Here is a 22793-nt window from a genome sequence, read left to right on the forward strand (position 1 = left end):
TGGGTAAAAGGTTTTGCCTATCTGCCCATCTCGCAATCTTATCTGTTTCTATCAGGTCTTCCAATCGAGGCAACGTCCTGGACTCTGTCCTGTGCAATAACACTCTACTAGGTGACTAGAACTGAACACAAGTGCAGTCTAACTAGTGTCATATAAAGTAACTCTCCTTATTTTCCAATGTAATTTCTCACGGGATCTTTTTCTTTTGCAAGCTTAAAGTTTGTTTTGATATTCTCACCAGTGTGATAGTTACTCTTTTCTTGGGAGCCTTTAATGTGTTCTTAAGTTTTCCAATCCTCAAGCTGGATGCTCTTTCCCATTCACCTAATACCATCTTTAACTTCTTAAAGGTTTCTTTGCTTTGTGGCTGCCTGTAAGGAGACAAATCTCAAGGATGTATATAGTATACATACTTGGATAAAAAAATGTAAACTTTTTTGCTAATCATAACTGGACCACTTTCTCTGTTTTTTTATCTTAGAGAGATATATCTAACACTTGTAAAGTAATGTATATATTAGTTTTTTAAAAGTTTGAGTGAGTTTTGTTTATAGTCATAACTCCACATCTAGCTTCCCAATTTATCATGTCACATGCTTTCAGCATTTGCTTTATTCATATTTAAGGATGTAGCTCAAAGTACATTTATTATCAAATTATGTATACAACGTACAGCCTTGAGATTTGTCTTCTTGCAGACAGCCAAAAAATAAAAAAAAACACCCCGACACAACAAGACCATTAAGTGCGCTGATGCACCATCAATAACTCTCGGAGGCGTGAGGCGAGATATAGGCTTTTATTGGCTGGAAGAAAGAACAAGCAGCAATTGACCACCACACTGCATCCTGGAGACTGAGGCCTTTATACCGCGGTCCGTGGGAGGAGCCACAGGAGCAGTCATGGGGGTGGGGGGGGGGTATCCAGACAGGTATATGTAGTTCACCACATGCGCAAAAAAAGAGAACAAATCGCACGAACAAATAACACACAAAACATTAAACATCAAACTGCAAAGTGAGTCCACGGCCGTGAGCTGCTGAAGCGAGTCCGGGAGCTGGTGAGCACGGCCACAGCCACTGAATCAGTCGGTTCAGCACCCTGATAGACCCAGACCACAGCCGCAGAGCCAGTTCCACGACCACATTGTGCAAGTAGTAAACGGCACTCGGCACTGAAAGCACTAAACACCAAACCGCAGCCAGAAGTGAGTCCACAACCACGAGCCCCTGAGGCGATCGACCCCAAGACTCCTGCACCTTCCTCCAGCAGCAGCGAGGGGGAGGCCGGTCAAACAAAGGCAGACGGCGCTGAGTACCCATTCGTTTTCCCCTCGCATCCTGGTCGATTTCAGCCTTGCTCAACGCTTTCATCGGCATGGAGTAACGGAGCTGACCACCGGTTCCGCCACGAGGAATCAACACTGCGTACACCCCCAGTGATGGCCGTAGCTGCACTCCACGCCAAACCCTCCAGAAGCACCAGGTCGTTCAGTCGGCCTAGAGGGAAACTACTGGCTGCCGTCAATCCCGTTTTAGAAGAAAAAAAGAAGTATATTCAGAAGGAGATAAAGAGTATCTTGCTGGATAGTTTCATTTTCATGTCAATTACTTACAATTTTTTATTAAGATTATATCCTACTATGTGCATTATTCCCCAAAGGCCTTTAAATGTTTGTTCATCAATTAACTCAAGATAGCATACTGTACCTGAATTAGACTTTTTCCTCATTCTAGAAAACCATCTTTTGTGCACTTCATTAATTCATCCTCTGCACAATTGCATTTGTTTGATGTTGCAGGCGCTGGAGAAACTCAGCGGGCCAGGCAGCCCCTTTGAAGGGAAACAGATAGTTAAAATGAACAGGCGACGTTTTGGGTCGAGGCTGTCCAAACGAGGGGTCTCGACCCGAAATGTCGAAGTTCTCTCCATAGATGCTGCCTGATCTGCTGAGTTCTTCCAGGGCTTTATGTATTGCTGCAGGTTTCAGGATCAGCAGTCTCTTGTGTATTCACTTTGTTTGATGTTATCTTGTTTTTTTAGACTGAAAGACTTTTAAACCTGCAGGTAGTTTTAAACTAATCGGGCAACTTTTGCTATAGTAACCCCAACCACACACTTAGAGCGCCATCTCATGGCGAATTATGAAACTACATGAAAGATTCAACATAGAACATGCAGAGGACCAGGTGTTCTGTGCAGTATCTGTGTCAATGAGGTTTTCTTGATAAGAAATAAGTAGTTCATTGAAAACCTCTCCCATTGTGCCCCACTAGGCAGCTTAGCGGTTAACCTAATGCAATTACGGCACTAGTAACCCAGGTTCATTTCCCGCCTCATCATTTGTATGATCTCCCCGTGACTGTGCATGTTTCCTCCCAGTGCTCCAGTTTCCTCCCACATTGCAAAGATGTATGGGTGAGTAGCTGAATTGGTCACATGGGTGTAATTGTGGGCTCGTTGGGCTGGAAAGGATTATTACCGTGCTGTATCTTGAAATAAAAGTGAATATCTACAAATATAATCAGCTTGACAATCTACCATGCAAAAAAACGATGGTCATTTCCGATATGATCATGACTGATCTTCCAAATCCCTGATCCAGATTTCTCCCCATACACCTTGATCCCTTGAACCGTAGATACAGTATCTAATCCCTTCAATATATTTTAATGATTTGGCTTCAACTGTTCAAATTTTGAAGTAAATTTACTATCTAAGTACTGTATATATGCATCACCAAATACTACCCTGAGATTCATTTTCAAAGAAATACAATAAAATCAATGGAAAACTACACATGAAGACAGACAAGCAATCGATGTGCAAAAGAAGATAAGCTGTGCAAACACAAAAAAGCAATAATGGTAATAAATAAGTAAATAAATAATACTGAGAACATGAATTGTAGAGTTCTTGAAAGTGAGTCCATAGGTTGTGTTAAGTGATTAGTTCAGTTTTGTGGTGAGTGAAGAAGCCCTCGCCGGTTCAGAAGGGTAGTAACTGTTCCTGAACATGATGGTGTGGGACCTAGACCCCTGTACCTCCTTGTGATGGTGGCAATGAGGAGAGAGCATGGCCTGGATGGTGGGGGCCCTTGATGATGGATGCTGCTTTCTTGTGGCAGTGCTCTTTGTAGATGCAGGTCAATAACGGGGAGGGCTTTTCCTGAGATGGACTGGGCTGTATCCACCACTTTTCCATTCATGGGTATTGGTGTTCCCATCCCAGGCTGTGATGCAGTCAGTCAGGATACTCTCCACTGTGCACGTATGGAAGTTTGTCCAAATTTCAGATCACATGCCAAATCTGCGCAAACTTTAGAAAGTAGGGGCGCTGCTGTGCCTGCTTTGATATGGCGTGCACATGCTGGTCCCAGGACAGATCCTCTGAAATGATAATGCCCAGGAATTTAAAGTTACTGACACCCTCCATCTCCAAGCCCTTAATGAGGCTCATGGACACCCAGATTCATCCTCTTGTGGTCAATAATCAGCTCCTCGGTTTTGCTGACATTGAGTGAGATGTTGTTGTGACACTGCTCAATCTCCCTCCTATATGCCTTTCTGTGATGAAGAATTCCATGGGATCACCAATCCGAGGGTGAAGAAATGACTCATCATCTCAGTTTTTAATTTATCCTTAGACTGCGGCCTCTGGTCCTGAACTTAACGACCATTAGGAACATTAATCTGCCCTTCTCATTCCTAAACTTTTTTTGTGTAAGGTGGTAATAGATGTTGTAGGTTTCCCCGAGAAGCTCCAGCTTCTGCAGGCCACGTGTGAAGAACTGTGTGCTTCACATGACTTTTCCCCTTGTCTTGACCCTAGCATTGTGAATGGAAGCACTGTATTGTTGAGAGCTGTCCTGCAGCTCCTCTTGCATAGCTACTGCCCGAGCACCAAAGGAAGTTTGCAAGTGGAACCTCAAGCAGTTCACCAAGTAAATGGGTAGTGAGTCACAGATGAATGAATGCCTCTTTCTCTTTCACTTCCAGATATAGAAAACTGTCAGGTGAACGATGAGGAAAATATAATTGCTGTTTCAGGATGCTAAAGCATTAATTATAAGAATAACACAGCATAGCTGAAAGGGATTATATTAGATGCAACATTGAAAACAAGCAATTCTGTGAAGAAAATAAGCATTTCATGAAAGATTATTATAATTGGATCGGTATCCATCATTAAACTCAGGGAAAATTAGATTAGTGGAAATCTGGGAGTTGTTTTCCATACCTGGTCAGCTCCCCCAGATATTGCAGTACAATACATTGCTGACGTAGATAGATTGGACCAAATAACCTGTTTGCAGGTCATGATTTTTCTGGGGCTGGGTGTGCACCAGAAGAAAGTAGACAGCGGGTGTTGGCAGGGTTTTTGAGCTGTAGTGCATTGGAATTCTCTTCTCACTGTCTTGTCCACTTGCTTAATTTGTTAATAACACTCAACAATACACTGCTTGCATTCATGATGCTTACGATGGCATCTAGCCTCATGTTACAGTGGGAAGGATGTGGTCTACAAATTACAGCGGTAGGTAGAAAAATTAATGCCACAAGGGCAATGTTACAATAGTCATGGGGGTGGGGGGGGATTTCACTATGCAGGTAGACTGGGAGAATCAGGTTGGTGCTGGATTCCAAGAGGGGGGAATTTCTAGAATGCATACGAGGTGTCTTTCTAGAGCAGCTTCTGATCGAGGCCACAAGAGGTCAATAATCAGCTATTCTGGATTGCGTGCTGTGCAGTGTATCGGAATTGATTAGTGAGCTGAAGGTAGGAGACTCATTAGGGGCAAGTGATCATAATTGATCAGATTCACCCTGAAACTTGAGAAGGTGAAGCTAAAGTCAGCTGTACCAGTGTTACAGAGGATTTGGCCAGAATTGGTTGGAAAAGAACACTGGCAGGGATGATGGCAGAGCAGCAATGGCTGGAATTTCTGGAAGCAATTTGGGAGGAACAGGATATATATACATCCCAAAGAGGACAATGTATTCTAAAGGAAAGATGGCTTTCCTTTACCAAGGAAGTCAAAGTCAACATAAAAGCCAAAGAGAGGGCATATAATAGAGCAAAAATGAGTGCAAAGTTAGAGGATTGGGAAGCTTTTAAAAACCAACAGAGGGCAACAAAATAATTGAGAAGGTAAAGGTGGAGTACAAAAAGAAGCTATCCAATAAATTTAAAGAGGGCATCAAAAGCTTCTTCAGATACATAAAATGTAAGAGAGGCAGGAGTGGATGTTGGACTGCTGGAAAATGATGCTGCAGAGGTAGTAATGGGGGACAAGGCAATGGCAGATGAACTGAATAAGTATTTTGCTTTGTCTTTACTGTGGAAGACACTAGCAATATTGTGGAAGTTTCAAGTGTCAGGGGTCATGAAGTATGTGAGGTTACCATTACTAGAGCGAAGGTTCTTGGGAAACTGAAAGATATGGAGGTAGATAAGTCATCTATACCAGATGGACTACATCCCAGGATTCTGAAAGAGGTGGCTGAAGAGATTGTAGAGACATTGGTAATAATCTTCCAAGAATCACTAGATTCTGGAATGGTTCCAGAAGACTGAAACATTGCAAATGTCACTCCACTCTTTAAGAAGGGAGAGAGGCAGAAGAAAGGAAATATACCAGTTAGTCTGACCTCAGTGGTTAGGAAGATATTGGAGTTGATTGTTAAGGATGAGGTCTCAGGGTACTTGGGAGGTACATGATAAAATAGGCTGCATGGCTTCCTCGAGGAAAAATCTTGCCTGACAAATCTGTTGGAAATCTTTGAAGAAATAACAAGCAGGATAAAAAATGGAGAATTGGTTGATGTGTACTTGGATTTTGAGAAGGCCTTTGACAAGGTGCCACAAATGAGGCTGTTTTACAAGCTACAAGCCTATGGATTTACAGGAAAGATACTCACATGGATAAGGCAGTAGCTGATTGGCAGGAAGCAAAGAATGGGAATAAAGGGAGCCTTTTCTGGTTGGCTGCCGGTGACTAGTGCTGTTCCACAGGGGTCTGTATCGGGACCAATTCTTTTTACATTATATGTCAATGATTTGAATTGATGGCTTTGTTGCAAAGTCTGCAGACAATATGAAGATAGATGGAGGGGCAGGTGGTATTGAGGAAGTAGGCAACAGAAGGACTTAGACAGATTAACAGAATAGGCAAAGAAGTGCCAGATGGAATACAGTGTCGGGAAGTGTACGGTCATGCACTTTGGTAGAAGAACTGCAAGGGTTGACTATTTTGTAAATGGATAGAAAATACAAAAAAAAACTAAGGTGCAATGGGACTTGGGAGTACTTGTGCAAGATTCCCTAAAGGTAAATTTGCAGGTTGTGTTTGTGGTGAGGAAGGTGAATGTGATGTAAAGATTCATTTTAAGAAGACTAGAATATAAAAGCAAGAACGTAATGTTGAGACTTTATAAAGTATTGGCAAAGTCTCACTTGGAGTATTATGAGCAGGTTTGAGGCCCTTAGCTGTGAAAGGATGTGCTGAAACTGGAGAGGGTTCAAAGGAGGCTCATGAAAATGATTCCAGGATTGAATGGCTGATCATATGAAAAGTATTTGTTGGCTCTGGGCCTGTATTCACTAGAATTCGTGAGAATGAGTTTTAATCTAATTGAAGCTTATCAAATGGTGAATGGTCTTGATAGAGTGGTTGTGGAAAGGATGTTTCCTATGGTGGGAGAGTCTAAGACCAGAGGACACAGCCTCGGAATAGAGGGGTGTCCTTTTAGAACGGAGATAAGGAGGAATTTATTTTGCCAAAGAGTGGTGAATCTGTGGAATTCTTTGCCGCAGGCAGTTGTGGAGGCCGTCTTTATGTATACTTAAGGCAAGGTTGATAGATTCTTGAAGGGATATGGGGCAGGAGATCAGGGCTGAGTGGAAAATTGGATCAGCCATGATGAAATGATGGAGCAGATTCAATGGGCCAAATGGCCTAATTCTGCTCCTATATATTTTGGTCTCATGTTACTGGCAACTTTGGATATCAACTTTAATCGCCAGCTCTTCATTTTCGAAGGGAGAATCTCAGGATTCAGGATGACTAACAACCACCCTGGTTTTGTGCACTCTGAGGTAACTAATGAGGACAATGTGGGAACAGCAATCTTGCCTGCAGCTACTTTTGTGCATTTTGTAATTCTTCTTTGCAGAAAGACTACACAATAAACAGTTAAATATTTAAGTCCAACTTGCAGTGCATTAAGGTATAAGACACTGACCATAAGACCACATAAAATGTTTGACACTTTGAAACTATTTTCCAACTTCCCTTTCTGTCTGCTCATTCACTCAAACACAGTAACATTTTAAAGGTAAAGATATAGTGGAAATGTAGAGATATGGGAGGTTATTATTTAATTCTATTCTACTTTCATTTCTGTCTATTCTATTGTTTATGCATTTCAGTGGGGTATTATGGATTACAGAAATAACAGCTAAACAGACCTGTCAGCTCCCGAATGTTCCTCAGTGACCTGTAATGATGTAACATACACTACAATTATTTCATTCTAAACGGGCGATAGAAAGAGATAAAGTGATTGAAGAATGCAATTCCACTTTGGCTGAAGGAATTAAAACTTGATGTTTTCTTAACAATAGAATATTGCAGAAGAGAAAATTGATTTATGAGCAGCCAGTGCATTAAGTTACGAAAGTAATCAAAAAGACAGAATTCAGTGTTTTCATTTATCTCCTGCAGTGTGAAGTTTGGAAGTGAGCTACCCCTGTCTAGAAGACTGCACCCTCAGTCAAGTATATTCAAGATTGAGGTGGACAGAGTTTTGGACTGCTGGGGTTGGGGGTGTCAGGAGCTAAGGGGATTGGGCAGAAGAGTGGTGCTTAGAGTGGCTGTGATCTTATTGAATGGTTGAGTAGGCTTGAGGGCTCGTACGATTACTGTAGTAATGTTCCTGTACCTGATAGATACTTCAGTGATCCCAAAGGAAATTACAGTGTCTCGGTTGCAGTACAAGTGCACAGAAATACAAATATTAGAAGAGAATTAAGAAAGAATAAAAAATAAGTTACCTCAAACAGTCTGACAGGAGGGGTCATCACTTCCCTGGCTATAGGTTGACTCATTATAGAGCCTAATGGCTGAGGGTAAGAATGACCTCATATAGCATTCTTTGGAGCAGTGCTGTTGTCTTAGTCTATTACTAGAAGTGCTCCTCTGTTCAGCCAAGGTGGCATGCAGGGGGTGAGAAATGTTGTCTACAATTGCCAGGATTTTCCATAGGGTCCTTTGTTCTACCACAGCCTCCAGTGTGTCCAGTTTGACTCCTATAACAGAGCCAGCCTTTCTAATCAGTTTATTGAGCCTGTTGGCATCACCCGTGTTGATGCCATTGCCCCAGCACACCACCGCATAGGAGATTGTACTGGTGATAACAGACCGGTAGAACGTGGGAAGGAGAGGCCTGCAGAATGCTGTTCTCAGAGAATACATACTGAAATGGAGGAATTACTGGACAGATCAACCAGCAGATTTCTATGACAAGGCTAGCTGTATACACTTGTTAGGCAGTCTGTACGCTGTACGCTGCAAGTAATGTGATTGAGAATGTGGCAGAGTAGGAGCAAAGTCTCCACTTCCTGAGGAGACTGAGGTGAGTGAGGCTCTCCCCCCTCCCATTTTAACCAGCTTTTACAGACAGACCGTTGGAGCAGCTGCATCACGGTCTGGTATGGGAGTTGGGAATTGTAAGCCATCTAATCACAAGAACCCACAAAGATTTGAGAGGATAATTGGGGTCTCTCTAACACCCGTCAGAGATATTTACCAGGAGCGCTGCCTATGCAGGGCCCTTAGCAATGTCGATGATCCCCCTCCCCATCTGTCCAACAATGTCTTTGACCCCCTACCATCAGGCAGGAGGTACCAAAGCATTATGGGAAACAGCTTCTTCCCCCAGGCTATAAGACGACTGAACTTCCTGCCTCCGCCCAGGTCTCATCACTCATGAAGCACCAGTAGCATTATACTGTTTACGTTTTACCTTGTACATTAAGTGCACCTTATTATTTGCTCATTTATTTATGGTGATGCTACTTTATATGTTGTGTATGTGAGCTATATGCACTGCGTTGTGCACCTTACTTCATTTGGCAGTGTACGTGCGTTTGGTTGAACGATGATAAGCTAAACTTGAACTTGAAGGAAGTTTCTTCTCATGGGACAATCCATATTATAAAGGAGCCTCTGCTCTTCTAGCCTTCAACGGTCACCCTGCCCTTGCTATTTGGTCAGAAACCTTCCCTGATCCTGGGTGGTAAAAGATCAGGTGTGGTATTCCGTCGCTCGGCTTAATGAATTCAAAGACTCATAATCAAGCAATGTCCAAGAAATAAAATGAACGCAGAGTTTGTGAACGGTCTGTGTTTTGTATTTTGTGTCTCACCAGCTTTCTTTGATGGAGAACAGCACACCCTTAGTCTTCCAGCAGTCAACAGTATCGTCTTCATCCTGCGCTTCCTGGAGAATCTCTGCCACGGCCTGCACTCGGACAACCTCTTCAGTAGCCAGCCCTTCACTACACACAATACAACCTCGCAGACCTCAGTGGAATATGAGAGTGACAGGATGCATGCAGGTATGGCACTGGAAGCATACACTATGTACGTACTGTCATCAGACGTCGTTGCTGGCTTTGCAGAGCAACGTCGACAAAGCTAGTAAATTTGCCGTCATTAACCCTGCAAATTCTATGTGGGTAAGGGTTTGGGGAAGAGAATTAAATAAATTAAGACAGCTTCTTGATCCTATATTTTTGAGGGGAAGTGATGTGCTCGCAGCTCTGGAGGCTTTGTGTTAATGTTGCCCGAAACCTGATCTTGCATTAGGCGCCTGGATGTCAAAGATCATCACCTCAGTTTGCTGCGAGTGAAATAACATTGTACTCCTTAACTGATTCCACCTCATTCCCGTTGGGTATTTTCCCTCTTATGCTCTTGCTGTACAATTCCCAAATTCCCCCAAAGCCAATGCTTGTAAAGGTGCCTGGCTCTGTTATTGATAAGGCATCTTGTCTCTTTACCTACACTGACTTCAGCAAAGAAAGATTTGTTACATGTGGGGAGATGAAGTAGATTAGGCCTGTGCTTTGTGAACAGTGAAAGGTATATATTGAAATATATAAACCAAACTCATAAAGGGCTCAATGAGGTAGATATAGAGTTGTGCTTCTCCTGCCCTGCATAACTAATCACTTGGAACCCACTGTCCAGTTTTATGCATTTTAAGATGTATGGTAGAGTTTTCAATGGAGACTGATCTGGTTAGATGAAATGTGATAACATTGACTTAAGTCAGCATGGCTTCCTTAAGGGCAATTCTTGCCTGACAAATCTGTCGAAGTTCTTAGATGAAATAACAGGTAGGAGAGACAAAGGAGAGTTAGTGGATTTTGTTTACTTGGATTTTCAGAAGGCCTTTGAAAAGGTGCCTCACATAAGCTACTAAATGAGATGCGGGCTCGTGGTATTATAGGAAAGGTACTATTGGCTGATTGGAAGAATGCAATAAGGGTCCTGAGGTTAAAAGTTTCTGGTTGCCTGCTAGTGTTCTGCAGAGTCTGGAGTTGGTAGGTGACCTTTCACATTATATGTAAATGACTTGGATGATGGAATTGATGGCTTTGTGGCTAAGTTTCAGGTTCAAGTTTAAGTTTAATTGTCATTCAATCATGTACATGAATACAGCCAAATGAAACAGTGTTCCTCCGGGGCCAAGCTGCAATGCACAGTGACAGTAATCACACACAGCACATGTAACACACGTAAGGTAGCACAGTCAGTCACACAAAACATATATAACCCAAATCCCTGAGTCCAAGGATGTTGTCAGCAAGAACAAGCCTGCTGCAGTATGCAGTCGAACACAATCTAACTTGTCTTCTACCAAACGAACACAGGAGGGCAGGTGGGGTTGAGGAAGCAGGAAGTCTGCAGAAGGGCTTGGGCAGGCTGGGAGAAGGGGCAAAGAAGTGGCAGATGGAATATAGTGTAGGGCAGTGTACGGAGGAAGGAATAGAGGCATAGGTAATTTCTAAGTGGAGAAAAATTGGAAATCAGAGGTGCAAAGGGTCTCAGGAGATCTTGTCCAAGATTCCCTAAAGATCAACTGGCAGGTTGAGTCAGTGGTAAGGAAGGCATTATTAGCATTAATTTCAAGAGGATTACAACATGAAAGCAAGGATGTAATGCTGAGGCTTTATGAGGCATTAGAAGGACAACACTTGGGAGTATTGAGAGCAGCTCTGGGCCCTTCATCTGAGAAAAGATGTGCTGGTGTTGGAAAGTTCACGAGAAAGATTCTGGGAATGGAAGTATTAACATACGAGGAGTATTTGATGCCTCTAGACCTGAACTTGTTTAGAAGGCTGAGGGGGGATCTCATTGAAACCCATGAAGTATTGAAAGACCTGGAAAGACTGGATGTGGAGAGGGTGTTTTCAGTAGTGAGAGCGTCTAGGACTAAAGGGCGCAGACTCAGATTAAAGGGCGTCTTTTGAGAACAAACATGAGAAGGTATTTTTTTAGCTAGAGGTTAGAGAATCTGTGAAATTCATCGATCAGACAGCTGCTGAGGCCAAGTAATTGGGTCTACTTAAAGTGAAGGTTGATAGATTTTTGATTAGTAAGTGTATCAAAGGTTACAGGGAGAAGATGGGAGAATGGGTTTGAGAGTGATTAATAATCAGATATGAACGTCGTGTGGAGCAGAATGGCCTAATTTTCCCGTGTCTTCTGTTCTTTGGAATTGATGGATTCTGGAGGGGCTAATGTACACACTGAGGAGATATCTGCCACTGCATTAGTAAAATTTGACAAATTACTGGTGCCCGCCTGTGGTTCTCAGCTCTCCTCTCTCCGGAAATTACCTGGCCCTAACATTGCCTCTGCCTCCCTTTTCGTTTGGATAACTAAGGGGTCTCTGCTTATTTTCCATTTTATCCTTTCTAACTCACCTGCAGTTCAGCAAATTCTTGCACATTGTCAGTTGTTTCAGTTTATTAATCACCAGTAATTATAACTGAAGGTGAGAGCTCTTGTATTTGAATGATTGTGCTAATCAGACTGAATAAACAAATGCACCTCCACAAAATATGCACACTCCCTTTCACTCGTACATTCACACACTCTGCACACTCCCTTTCACTCGTACATTCACACACTCTGCACACTCCCCTTCACTCGCACATTCACACACTCTGCACACTCCCCTTCACTCGCACATTCACACTCTGCACACTCCCCTTCACTCGCACATTCACACTCTGCACATTCCCCTTCACTCGCACATTCACACTCTGCACACTCCCCTTCACTCGCACATTCACACACTCTGCACACTCCCCTTCACTCGCACATTCACACTCTGCACACTCCCCTTCACTCGCACATTCACACTCTGCACATTCCCCTTCACTCGCACATTCACACTCTGCACACTCCCCTTCACTCGCACATTCACACACTCTGCACACTCCCCTTCACTCGCACATTCACACTCTGCACACTCCCCTTCACTCGCACATTCACACTCTGCACATTCCCCTTCACTCGCACATTCACACTCTGCACACTCCCCTTCACTCGCACATTCACACACTCTGCACACTCCCCTTCACTCGCACATTCACACTCTGCACACTCCCCTTCACTCGCACATTCACACTCTGCACACTCCCCTTCACTCATAGATTCACACACTCTGCACACTCCCCTTCACTCGCACATTCACACACTCTGCACACTCCCCTTCACTCGCACATTCACACTCTGCACATTCCCCTTCACACATAGATTCACACACTCTGCACACTCCCCTTCACTCGCACATTCACACACTCTGCACACTCCCCTTCACTCATACATTCACACTCTGCACACTCCCCTTCACACATAGATTCACACACTCTGCACACTCCCCTTCACTCGTAGATTCACACACTGCACACATCCAGCCAGAAACACATGCGCGTGCACACACCCACACTAGTCAGCGGAACAGAGACGATTCTCTGTTGCTAGGATGGAGAGTAGCGACGGTTGTGTTACTTGCCTGGTGCCCATGATCAGTGCATCTCATATGATCTGCAGAGAAATTTAGACTGGGAAGGGAACGATCCAATTGCTGTGGTCAATGTGGGTTCCAACAGCCTAGGAAGAAGAAGGAAAGAGGTTCTTCTGAGGAAGTTTGAGCAGCTACAGACCAAATTAAAATATTCTTTATTTGGAAATCAATAAAAAAGATTGAAAAATGAAATGAAATAAAATACAGAACCAAGTGGGGCTAGTGTGAGGCTATTACTGCTCGGGATATCGGAGTTTGCAGTTCATTCCAACGCCATCTGTAAGCAGTGTGGATGTCTTTCCTGTAAACACGTGCGTTTCCTCCCAACTCCGGTTTCCTCCCATATACTGAAGGCGTACCAATTAGTGTGTTAATTGGTCATCGTGATTAGGCTAGGGTTTTTTAGATGCATTGCTGGGCATGTAGCTCGTTGGTCGGTGAGGGCCTGTTCTGTGTTGTATCTCCAAATAAATAAATAGATAGATAAATAAATTCAACTTTCTTTACCTTTAGAGAAACGGGGAAAACATTTTCAATTAGTTAATTTTTCTTCTATTTGTACTCCACATATGTTGATCCAATTTAAAGTGGTTCGTAGGGCTCATATGTCTAAAGATAAATGAGCTGGTTTTTACTCACATGTAAATCCGATTTGTGATAGATGTCACTCGGAGGTAGCCTCTCTGACTCACATGTTTTGGTCTTGCCCTCTTTTGGAAAAATTTTGGGAAGATATTTTTGATACATTCTCTACGGTTATGCACATTGATTTACAACCTCACCCTATCGCTGCAATTTTTGGCTTACCAATGGTTGATCTGCCTTCTGCAGCTTGGCGGATGATTGCATTTGTTACTTTAATGGCTAGAAGATCTACTTTATTGAATTGGAAAGAGATAAATCCTCCAACTGCATCTCAATAGTTTTCCCAAACCATATCCTGTTTAAACTTAGAAAAAATTAGAAGTGGTACCTTTGATTCCTCGGTTAAATTTGAAGAAACTTGGAGGCCTTTTATTCACTACTTTCACAGAACGTAATTTGACCTTTTCCGATTCCTTTATCTTATTCATTAAATTGAGTAGAGGAGTGGAGTTGATGACACTAATAATTTTTTTTTGATGTAATTTAATAGCCCATCTTGCTTTTTTTTAGTTTAGGTTTCATTGTGTTTAGTTTAGTTTATTTTGTTTTTGATTTTTCAATTTGGGGTTTTTTTCCATCTTTTTATTTTTTTCTTGTATCTTGTTTATATCAAGGGTTTGGGAGGTCTATTATCTGGTGTTACCTATAGTTTTTACTCATGTGTTAATTGCCAACAATGTAATCTCACTCTCTTTGTACTATTATGACCATTATGTATCTGTTTTTGAAAAATTCAGTAAAAAGATTGAAAAAGAAAGAAAAGATAAAAGAATACATAAAGAAATAGGTAGATAAATAAGGCAATAATCTTTGGATTGTTACCTAGGGCATTGTTTTTGGGTTCATGAGATCAGAGAGCTAAATGTGAGGCTCAAAGATTGCTGTGGGAGAAGTAAGTTTGAATTTGTGGAACATTGGTGTCAATATTGGGGAAGGAGGGGGCTCTTCCAATGGGACAGGCTCAATCTGGATCATACTGGGGCCAGGTTCCTGACAAATTGCAATAACTAGAGCTATGAATACAGCTTTAAACTAAATAGCTGCGGGTTGAGTCCAACTGCTTGGAAAAGCGAGGATAAAGTAAAAGGAAGAAGAGGTACAGGAGAGGTTATGGAAATCTTCAGAATAGAGAATATGACTAGAAAGTGGTAAGAATTTAATTGAAGGCAACGTAGAGAAAAAAATGAATACACGCAGTATAAGGAATAAGGTAGATGGTTTTTAGGACAGCTAGAAACTGGCATTGTGGGTATCAAAGAGTCATGGTTGAGGTAAGATCACAGCTGAGAGCTTAACATCCAAGGATACACATTATATCTAAAGGTCAGGTAGGTAGATAGATAGAGGGGTTAGGGATCTGTTGGTAAAAAATGAAGTCGAAACCTGAGAAAAGAGTGATGTAGGATCAGAAGATACAGAATCCTAGAGGGTAGAGTTAAGAAACTGCAAGGATGAAAAGAAACAAGCAGGAGAAAGTCTGCAGATGGAAATCCAAGTAACACACACAAAATGCTGGAGGAACTCAGCAGGCCAGGCAGCATCTATGGGAAAGAGTCCACAGTTGAAGATTCGGGCCAAGACCATTCATCAGGACTGGAAAAGAGATGAGGAGTCAGAGTACAAAGGGGGGGGGGGGGAGGAAAAAGTACAAGGAAGTAGGTGAAACTGAGGGGGAGGGGTAAAGTGAGGACCAGGGAAATGACTGGTGAAAGAGATGAAGGCTGGAGAAGGGGGAATCTGATAGGAGAGGACAGAAGACCATGGGAGAAAAGGGAGGAGGAGGAGCACCAGAGGAAGGTGACAGGTGAGTAAGCAGAGAGAGGGAAACGGGAATGGGGAATGCTGAAGGAGAGGGTGGAGGCAATTATCAGAAGTTGTGCTGATCTAAGAAGAATGATGTGAGCTGCCTTAATGACTATCGCCTGGTAGCACTCACCTCGACAGTGATGAAATGCTCTGAGAGGTTGGTCATGACTAGACTGAACTCCTGTCTCAGCAAGGACCTGGACCCATTGCAGTTTGCCTGTCACCACAATAGGTCAATGGCAGACACAATCTCAATGGCTCTCCACACGGCCTTAGACAACCTGGACAACACAAACACCTATGTCAGGATACTGTTTATCAACTATAGCTCAGCATTTAATACCATCATTCCCACAATCCTGACTGAGAAGTTGCAGAACCTGGGCCTCTGTACCTCCCTATGCAATTGGATCCTCAACTTCCTAACTGGAAGACCACGATCTGTGCGGATTGGTGATAACATATCCTATGGGGTGTGTGCTTAGCCTACTGCTGGCATAGCTCAAATACCATGGATAAATTTGCTGATGATACAACCATTGTTGATAGAATCTCAGGTGGTGATGGGAGGGTGTACGGGAGTGAGATATGCCAACTAGTGGAATGGTGTCACAGCAACAACCTGGCACTCAACGTCAGTAAGACAAAAGAGCTGATTGTGGGCTTCAGGAAGGGTAAGATGAAGGAACACATACCAATCCTCATAGAAGGATCAGAAGTGGAGAGAGTGAGCAGTTTCAAGTTCCCGGATATCAAGATCTCTGAGGATCTAAACTGGTCCCAACACACTGATGTAGTTATTGTTACGAAAGTGGAGCAACTCTGAGGGGCCAAAGGGTGCAAAGTCACCCCCTCCTTTTTGAGAATCGCAAGATCGCTAGTATTTCGGGTATGAGACCCAGGAGATGAGAGAGATACACAGCATGTCAGGAAATGAGAGAGAGAGAGAGACGCAGAATACACAACAAGGGGGAATGTCTCCTGACATAAGCGGAACGGAACCACTGATTACTGCTATTGTCTCTTGGAGAAGGAATTGTGTATTGAGTACTGTACTATTCATTGAAACTGCTCAGGGTCAACCAGAGTGGTCTGGTTGAGGGATTGCATCATCCCAACCTGACTGACATCTGAGATCCCGTGAGTGAGGATAAAAGACGGGTCTGGGGAAACACCCCTCAGACACACCAGGAGAAATGCTAGAAATCCAGTGACAGCGTTTTATAGCGAAGCCAGTGAGAGCTCGTGTGTGTCCTCCCTTGCCTGGGTGGCAGGCTCATCACGGAACGGTCTAGCTAAAGGACGGATACGGATCAAGTTTGTAACAAGGAAGGCCGGCAAGTTTTTTTCTCTCTCTCTCTCCAACAATTGCAACACAGCGACAAACAAACAACTGCAGCCTGTATGAACTGAAATGAACTTTAGATTTCCATTGGACAATTCATTATCCCCTAGACAACGATAGAGATTGTTTCTTATTGATTATTATTATACCCGCACTTTTAGGTTTAGTATTGACGACATATATTATCTGTATATTTGCATTGATACTATTTTTGTGTATTTTTACTAAAAAATACTGTTAAAAATAGTATCACCAGACTCCAACAGACACCTCTATCTTTGCTGGTAAGTAACCCAGTTACGGGGTTTGTAACATTATAAAGAAGGCAAGGCAGTGGTTATACTTCATTAGAAGCTGCAGAGGGTTGTAAATCTAGTCAGCTCCATCTTGGGTACTAGCCTACAAAGTAGCCAGGACATCTTCAGGGAGTGGTGTCTCAGAAAGGCAGCGTCCATTATTAAGGACCTCCAGCATCCAGGGCATGCCCTTTTCTCACTGTTACCATCAGGAAGGAGGTACAGAAGCCTGAAGGCACACTCTCAGCGATTCAGGAACAGCTTCTTCCCCTCTGCCATCCGATTCCTAATTGGACATTTAACTCTTGGACACTACCTCACTTTTAAAAATAATACAGTATTTCTGTTTTTAGCATGTTTTCATATCTATTCAAAATATGTATACTGTAACTGATTTACTTAGTAGAGAATAAATAGAGAGAGTACAGAGGAGATTTACTAGAATATTACCTGGGTTTCGGCACCTAAGTTACAGGGAAAGGTTGAACAAGTTAGGTCTTTATTCTTTGGATTGTAGAAGGTTGAGGGGGGACTTGATAGAGGTATTTAAAATTATGAGGGGGATAGATAGAGTTGAAGTGGATAGGCTTTTTCCATTGAGAGTAGGGGAGATTCAAACAAGAGGACATGAGTTGAGAGTTAGGGGGCAAAAGTTTAGGGATAACACGAGGGGGAACTTCTTTACTCAGACAGTGGTAGCTATGTGGAACGAGCTTCCAGTAGAAGTGGTAGAGGCAGGTTCAGTATTGTCATTTAAAAAAAAATTGGATAGGTATATGGATAGGAAAGGAATGGAAGGTTATTGGCTGAGTGCAGGTCGGTGGGACTAGGTGAGAGTAAGCGTTTGGAATGGACTAGAAGGGCTGAGATGGCCTGTTTCCATGCTGTAATTGTTTTATGGTTATTTATTATTATTATTTTTATTTTATTTATTTACTTTTTCTCTTCTATATTATGTATTGCATTGAACTGCTGCAGGTAAGTTAACAAATTTCACGTCACATGCCAGTGATAATAAACCCGATTCTGAGTTCATGCTACCAGGTTGGAGGCTACCCAGACAGAATATCGGGTGTTGCTCTTCCAACCTGAGTGTGGCTTCATCACGACAGTACAGGAGACCGTGGACAGGCATGTCAGAATGGGAATGGGGTGTAGAATTGAAATGGGAGATCCTGCTTTTTCTGGTGGATGATGAAGCTTTCTCCTAATCTGTGCGTGTGCGTGTGTGCGCGTGTGTGTGAGTGTGTGACCTTAACTCCTGGTGGAGTCGTCAGGGCGCCATCATGACAAGCTTTTTGCACTGATCTTTTTGGTGATTGCTCATCGTACGGCGTGTCTTGGGCATCTGAAACCTGGCGGAGCCCATCCCTCTCCAGATTTTTTTACAAGGTCGAGCTGCTAGCTCGACACTCAACCCCAGGCACGGATGGAGAGCGTGCAAGGGAGCTGGCCGGATTCGAACTCAGGACCTCTTGTCCCAAAGTCCACCGCTGATGCCACTATGCCACCAGCTGGCATTATCATTTCTATACCACTCATAATTTTGTAAACCTCCATCAAATCTCTCCTCAATCTTCTACATTCTAGGGAATAAAGTCCTAACCTTGCCCTTTAACTCAGGTCCTCAAGCCTGGCAACATCCTTGTAAATTTTCTCTGCACTCTTTCAAACTTATTGACATCTTTCCTGTAGGTAGGGGACTAGAACTACACACCGTACTCCAAGTTAGGCCTCACCAATATTTAATACAATTTCAATATGACATTCTAACTCTTGTACTCAATACACTGATTTACGAAGGCTAGTATGTTAAAATCTTTCTTTTTGACCCAATCTACTTAAGATGCCATTTTCAAGGAATTCTGGGTTTGTATTCCCAAATCCCTCTGTTCTACTGCACTCCTCAGTGCCCTAATGCTCGCTGTGTAAGACCTGTTCCCTGGTCAGTCCTCCCAACGTGCAGTGCCACACACTTCTCTGCATTAAGTTCCACCTGCTATCTTTCAACCCATTTTTTCCAGCTGCTACATATCCCACTGCAAGTTTTGCCAGTCTTTCTCGCTGACCACTACGCCTGCATCCTTGGTGTCAGCTGAAATAATTTGCTGATCCAATTCACCACAGTATCATCCAGGTCGTTGATATAGATGACATACAACAATGGACTGAACATAGATCCCTTCGGTACACCACCAACCAGAGGGGCAACCATCTACTGCCACTCTCTGGCTTCTCCCACAAAGCCGACGTCTAATCTGATTTACTACCTCATCTTGAATGACAAGCGACTCAGCCTTCTTGACCAACTTCTCATGCGATCCTTGTCAAAGGCCTTGCTCAGGTCCATGTAGACAACATACTCTAGTTTACCTTCATCAACTTCCCTTGTAACCTTCTTGAAAACTCAAAGAATGTTCAGACATGACTTATCATGCACAAAGCCATGTTGACTAGCCCTAATCAGTCCCTGTCTATCCAAATACTTCAATATCTGTTCTCTTGGAATATCTTTCAATAACCTACCCACTACTGATGTCAGGCTCACCAGCCTATAATTCCTGGGATTATTCTCAGATCCTTTCTCAAACAATAGAAAACCATTAGCTATCCTCTAATCATCTGGTATCTCACCCACAGCTAAGGATGTTTTAACTATGCTAGGGCCAGTGCAATTTCTGTACTTGCCTCCCACATGGTCTGAGGGGACAGCTTGTCAGGTCCTGGGGATTTATCCTCCCTAATTTGCCTCAAGGCAGCAAACACCCCCTCCTCTGTAATCCTCATCTGGTCCATGACCTCACTGCTGCTTTGCCTCACCTCTGCAGTCTCTGTGTCCGTCTCCCGAATAAATACAGATGCAAAAAATCCATTTAAGATCTCCCCCATCTCTTTTGGCTCCATGCACAGACTACCACTCTGACCCCCCCAGAGGACAAATTTTGTCCTTGCTATCCTTTCGCTCTTAATATATCGTTCCAAGCTCTCGGGCATCTCCTTCATCTTGTCTGCTAGAACAAGTTCATGTCTTCCTTTAGCCCTCTTGATTCGCATCTTGCATTTCCTATACTCCTTAGGTACCTCATTTGTTCCTGCCTGCCAATATACTACCTGTTATGCACCTCCTTTTGCTCAACCAGAGTCTCAATTTCTCACAAAAACCAAGCTGCTCAAACCTGTTATCCTTGCCTTTTATTCTGACAGGAACATGCAAACCCTGTAGTGTCAAACTTTCACTTTTGAAGGCCTTCCATTTACTAAGTACACCTTTGTCAGAAAACAGCCTGTCCCAATCCTCACTTGCCAGATCCTTTCTGATACCATCAAAATTTGTCTTTCTCCAATTTAGAATCTCGAGCTGAGGACCAGACGTATCCTTTTCCGTAATTACCTTGAAACTATTGGCATTATTGTAACTAATGCAAAATGTTCCCTCCCCTTCTTTCGCCTGCCCTGTCTTAATCCTTAAGAGGAGATCTAGCATTGCACTTTCTATAGTTAAGACTTGGATGCAGTGATTAAGAAAACCTTTCTGAACACATTTGACAAACCCTTTCCCATCTAGTCCTTTTACAGTATGGGAATTCCAGACAACGTGTGGAAAGTTAAAATCATGTACCATCACAACCTTATGTTTCTTGCAACAGTCCGCGACCTTTCTAAATATCTGCTCCTCTATACTGTTGGGTGGTCTATGTTATAATCTCATTAACATGGTCATACCTTTCTTATCCCTCAGTTATGCCCACAAAGCCTCACCTGATGAACTTTCCAGTCCTGACTGAGCACTGCCGTGACCTTTTCCCTGACTGGTAATGCCATCTCTCCCACTCTATCAGGTCTAAAACAATGGAATCCCTGACACTGAGCTGCCAGTCCTGCCCTTTCTGCAACCAAGTCTCACTAACAGCTACAATATCGTAATTCCAGATGCCGATTCATGCCCTCAGTTCACCTGTGTTTCCTACAATACTCCTTGCATTGAAATATACACAGCTCAGAACATCAGTTAGCCTTTGATTCCTGACTTTGTACGCAGGCCTAACAAAATCTTTCTCCGCAACCACTCCACTATCTGCTCTGGCGCTCTGGTCCCCATCCCCCCCTAACTCGAGTTTAAAACCTCCCGAGGCGCACTAGCAAACCTTCCTGCTGGGGTATTAGTCAGCCTCCGGTTCTGGATCTGTGTTGCGAATGGCAGCACACCGTTCACTGAGCACACGCTCTCTTCTTGCAGGTCACAGCTTCCCTGAAAGAAAGCCCAATGATCCAAAAGCGTGAAGCCCTCCCTCCTGCACCAGTTCCTTAGGCACGTGTTAGATCGCATGATCTTCCTGTTTCTGGCCTTGTTAGCAAGTGGCACAGGTAGCAGTCCTGAGGTCACAACTGTGGAGGTCCTGTCCTTTTACTTACCACCTAACTCCCGACACACACTTTGCAGGATCTCGTCACTCTCCGTACCCATGCCATTGGTGCCCACGTGGGCCATGACCTCTGGCTTCTCACCGTCCCGCTTAAGAACGCTGTGAACTCGATCTGAGACTCATCTGATCCTGACACCCGGGAGGCAACAGTCCATCTCGTACTGATCCTCGGAACCTCCTTTCTGTTCCCCTAACCAACAAACGGATGTGTGACTGAATCGTGCGTTTTTCTTTTATGATTCCCACTCCAGAGACGGTGATATCAGAGGATGACCTCATCGGATCTGTGGAGAGCAGATTTGCTGTGGACTCCATAGATGGTTCCCTCCACTCAATGAACGCCCGCAGTCCGTCGAGGCGTAACTCTGGAGACCACAGGAGTGCGGGGCCCGTTCCGTACAACTACCGCGCATCCTACCAGTCCTCCAGTGGGCCCCCTTCCGCGGGCCTGCGACGGCTTTCGCCCAGCGTGGCTGGTGGCGCGGCGTTCTATGAGGGCAAGGAAAGTGGTAATGCAGGTATGTTTCATGTCGGCCGTTGCCATTGAGCCCGAGGGTACTGAGAGGTCCAACAGGCCACTGAGTCTACGCCGGCCAGTTACACTCACCGTACATTAACTCCAATTTACTATGTTGTACCCATTTTCCGATCACTACCAACACTCTCCCCCCATCCGATTCCACGTCCCTCACCTACAAATGAACGACCTGTAACAGTGGCCGACTCAGCTATCAACCCACACGCCACCTTTTTGCACTACGTATTTAATTTAGTTTTATATATAAATAATTGTAATTTATAGTTTTTTAAATTGCTCTGCTGCCACAAACCAACCAACTTCACAGCATATACTGTATCAGTGTGTTGGCCTGTGGCCGAGTGGTTAAGGCATTCGTCTAGAGATCTGAAGGTCGCTAGTTCGAGCCTTGGCTGAGGCTGCATGTGTGTCCTTGAGCAAGGCACTTAACCACATATCGCTCTGCAATGACACCGGTGCCAAGCTGTAAGGGTTCTAATGCCCTTCCTTTGGGCAACATCGGTGTGGTGGAGAGGGGAGACTCGCAGCTTGGGCAACTGCTGGTCTTCCACAAAAAAAAACCTTGCCCAGGCTTGCGCCCTGGAAACTTTCCAAGGCGCAAATCCATGGTCTATCGAGACTAACGGAGGCCTAC

The 22793-nt window shown here is 43.6% G+C and overlaps 1 protein-coding gene across 1 annotated transcript in view; it reads left to right on the forward strand.

Moving 5' to 3' along the window:
* Positions 1–22793, forward strand: part of scml4 (Scm polycomb group protein like 4) — a 96159-nt gene that overhangs the window by 54230 nt on the left and 19136 nt on the right. The window contains exons 5-6 of the mRNA XM_059982994.1: positions 9432–9620; positions 21873–22139. Of these exons, the coding sequence (XP_059838977.1) occupies positions 9432–9620; positions 21873–22139 (456 nt within the window). The remainder of the gene's footprint in view (positions 1–9431; positions 9621–21872; positions 22140–22793) is intronic.

Source organism: Hypanus sabinus, chromosome 10 (genome assembly GCF_030144855.1).
Source record: "Hypanus sabinus isolate sHypSab1 chromosome 10, sHypSab1.hap1, whole genome shotgun sequence".
In the NCBI taxonomy this organism is placed as follows: Eukaryota; Metazoa; Chordata; class Chondrichthyes; order Myliobatiformes; family Dasyatidae; genus Hypanus; species Hypanus sabinus.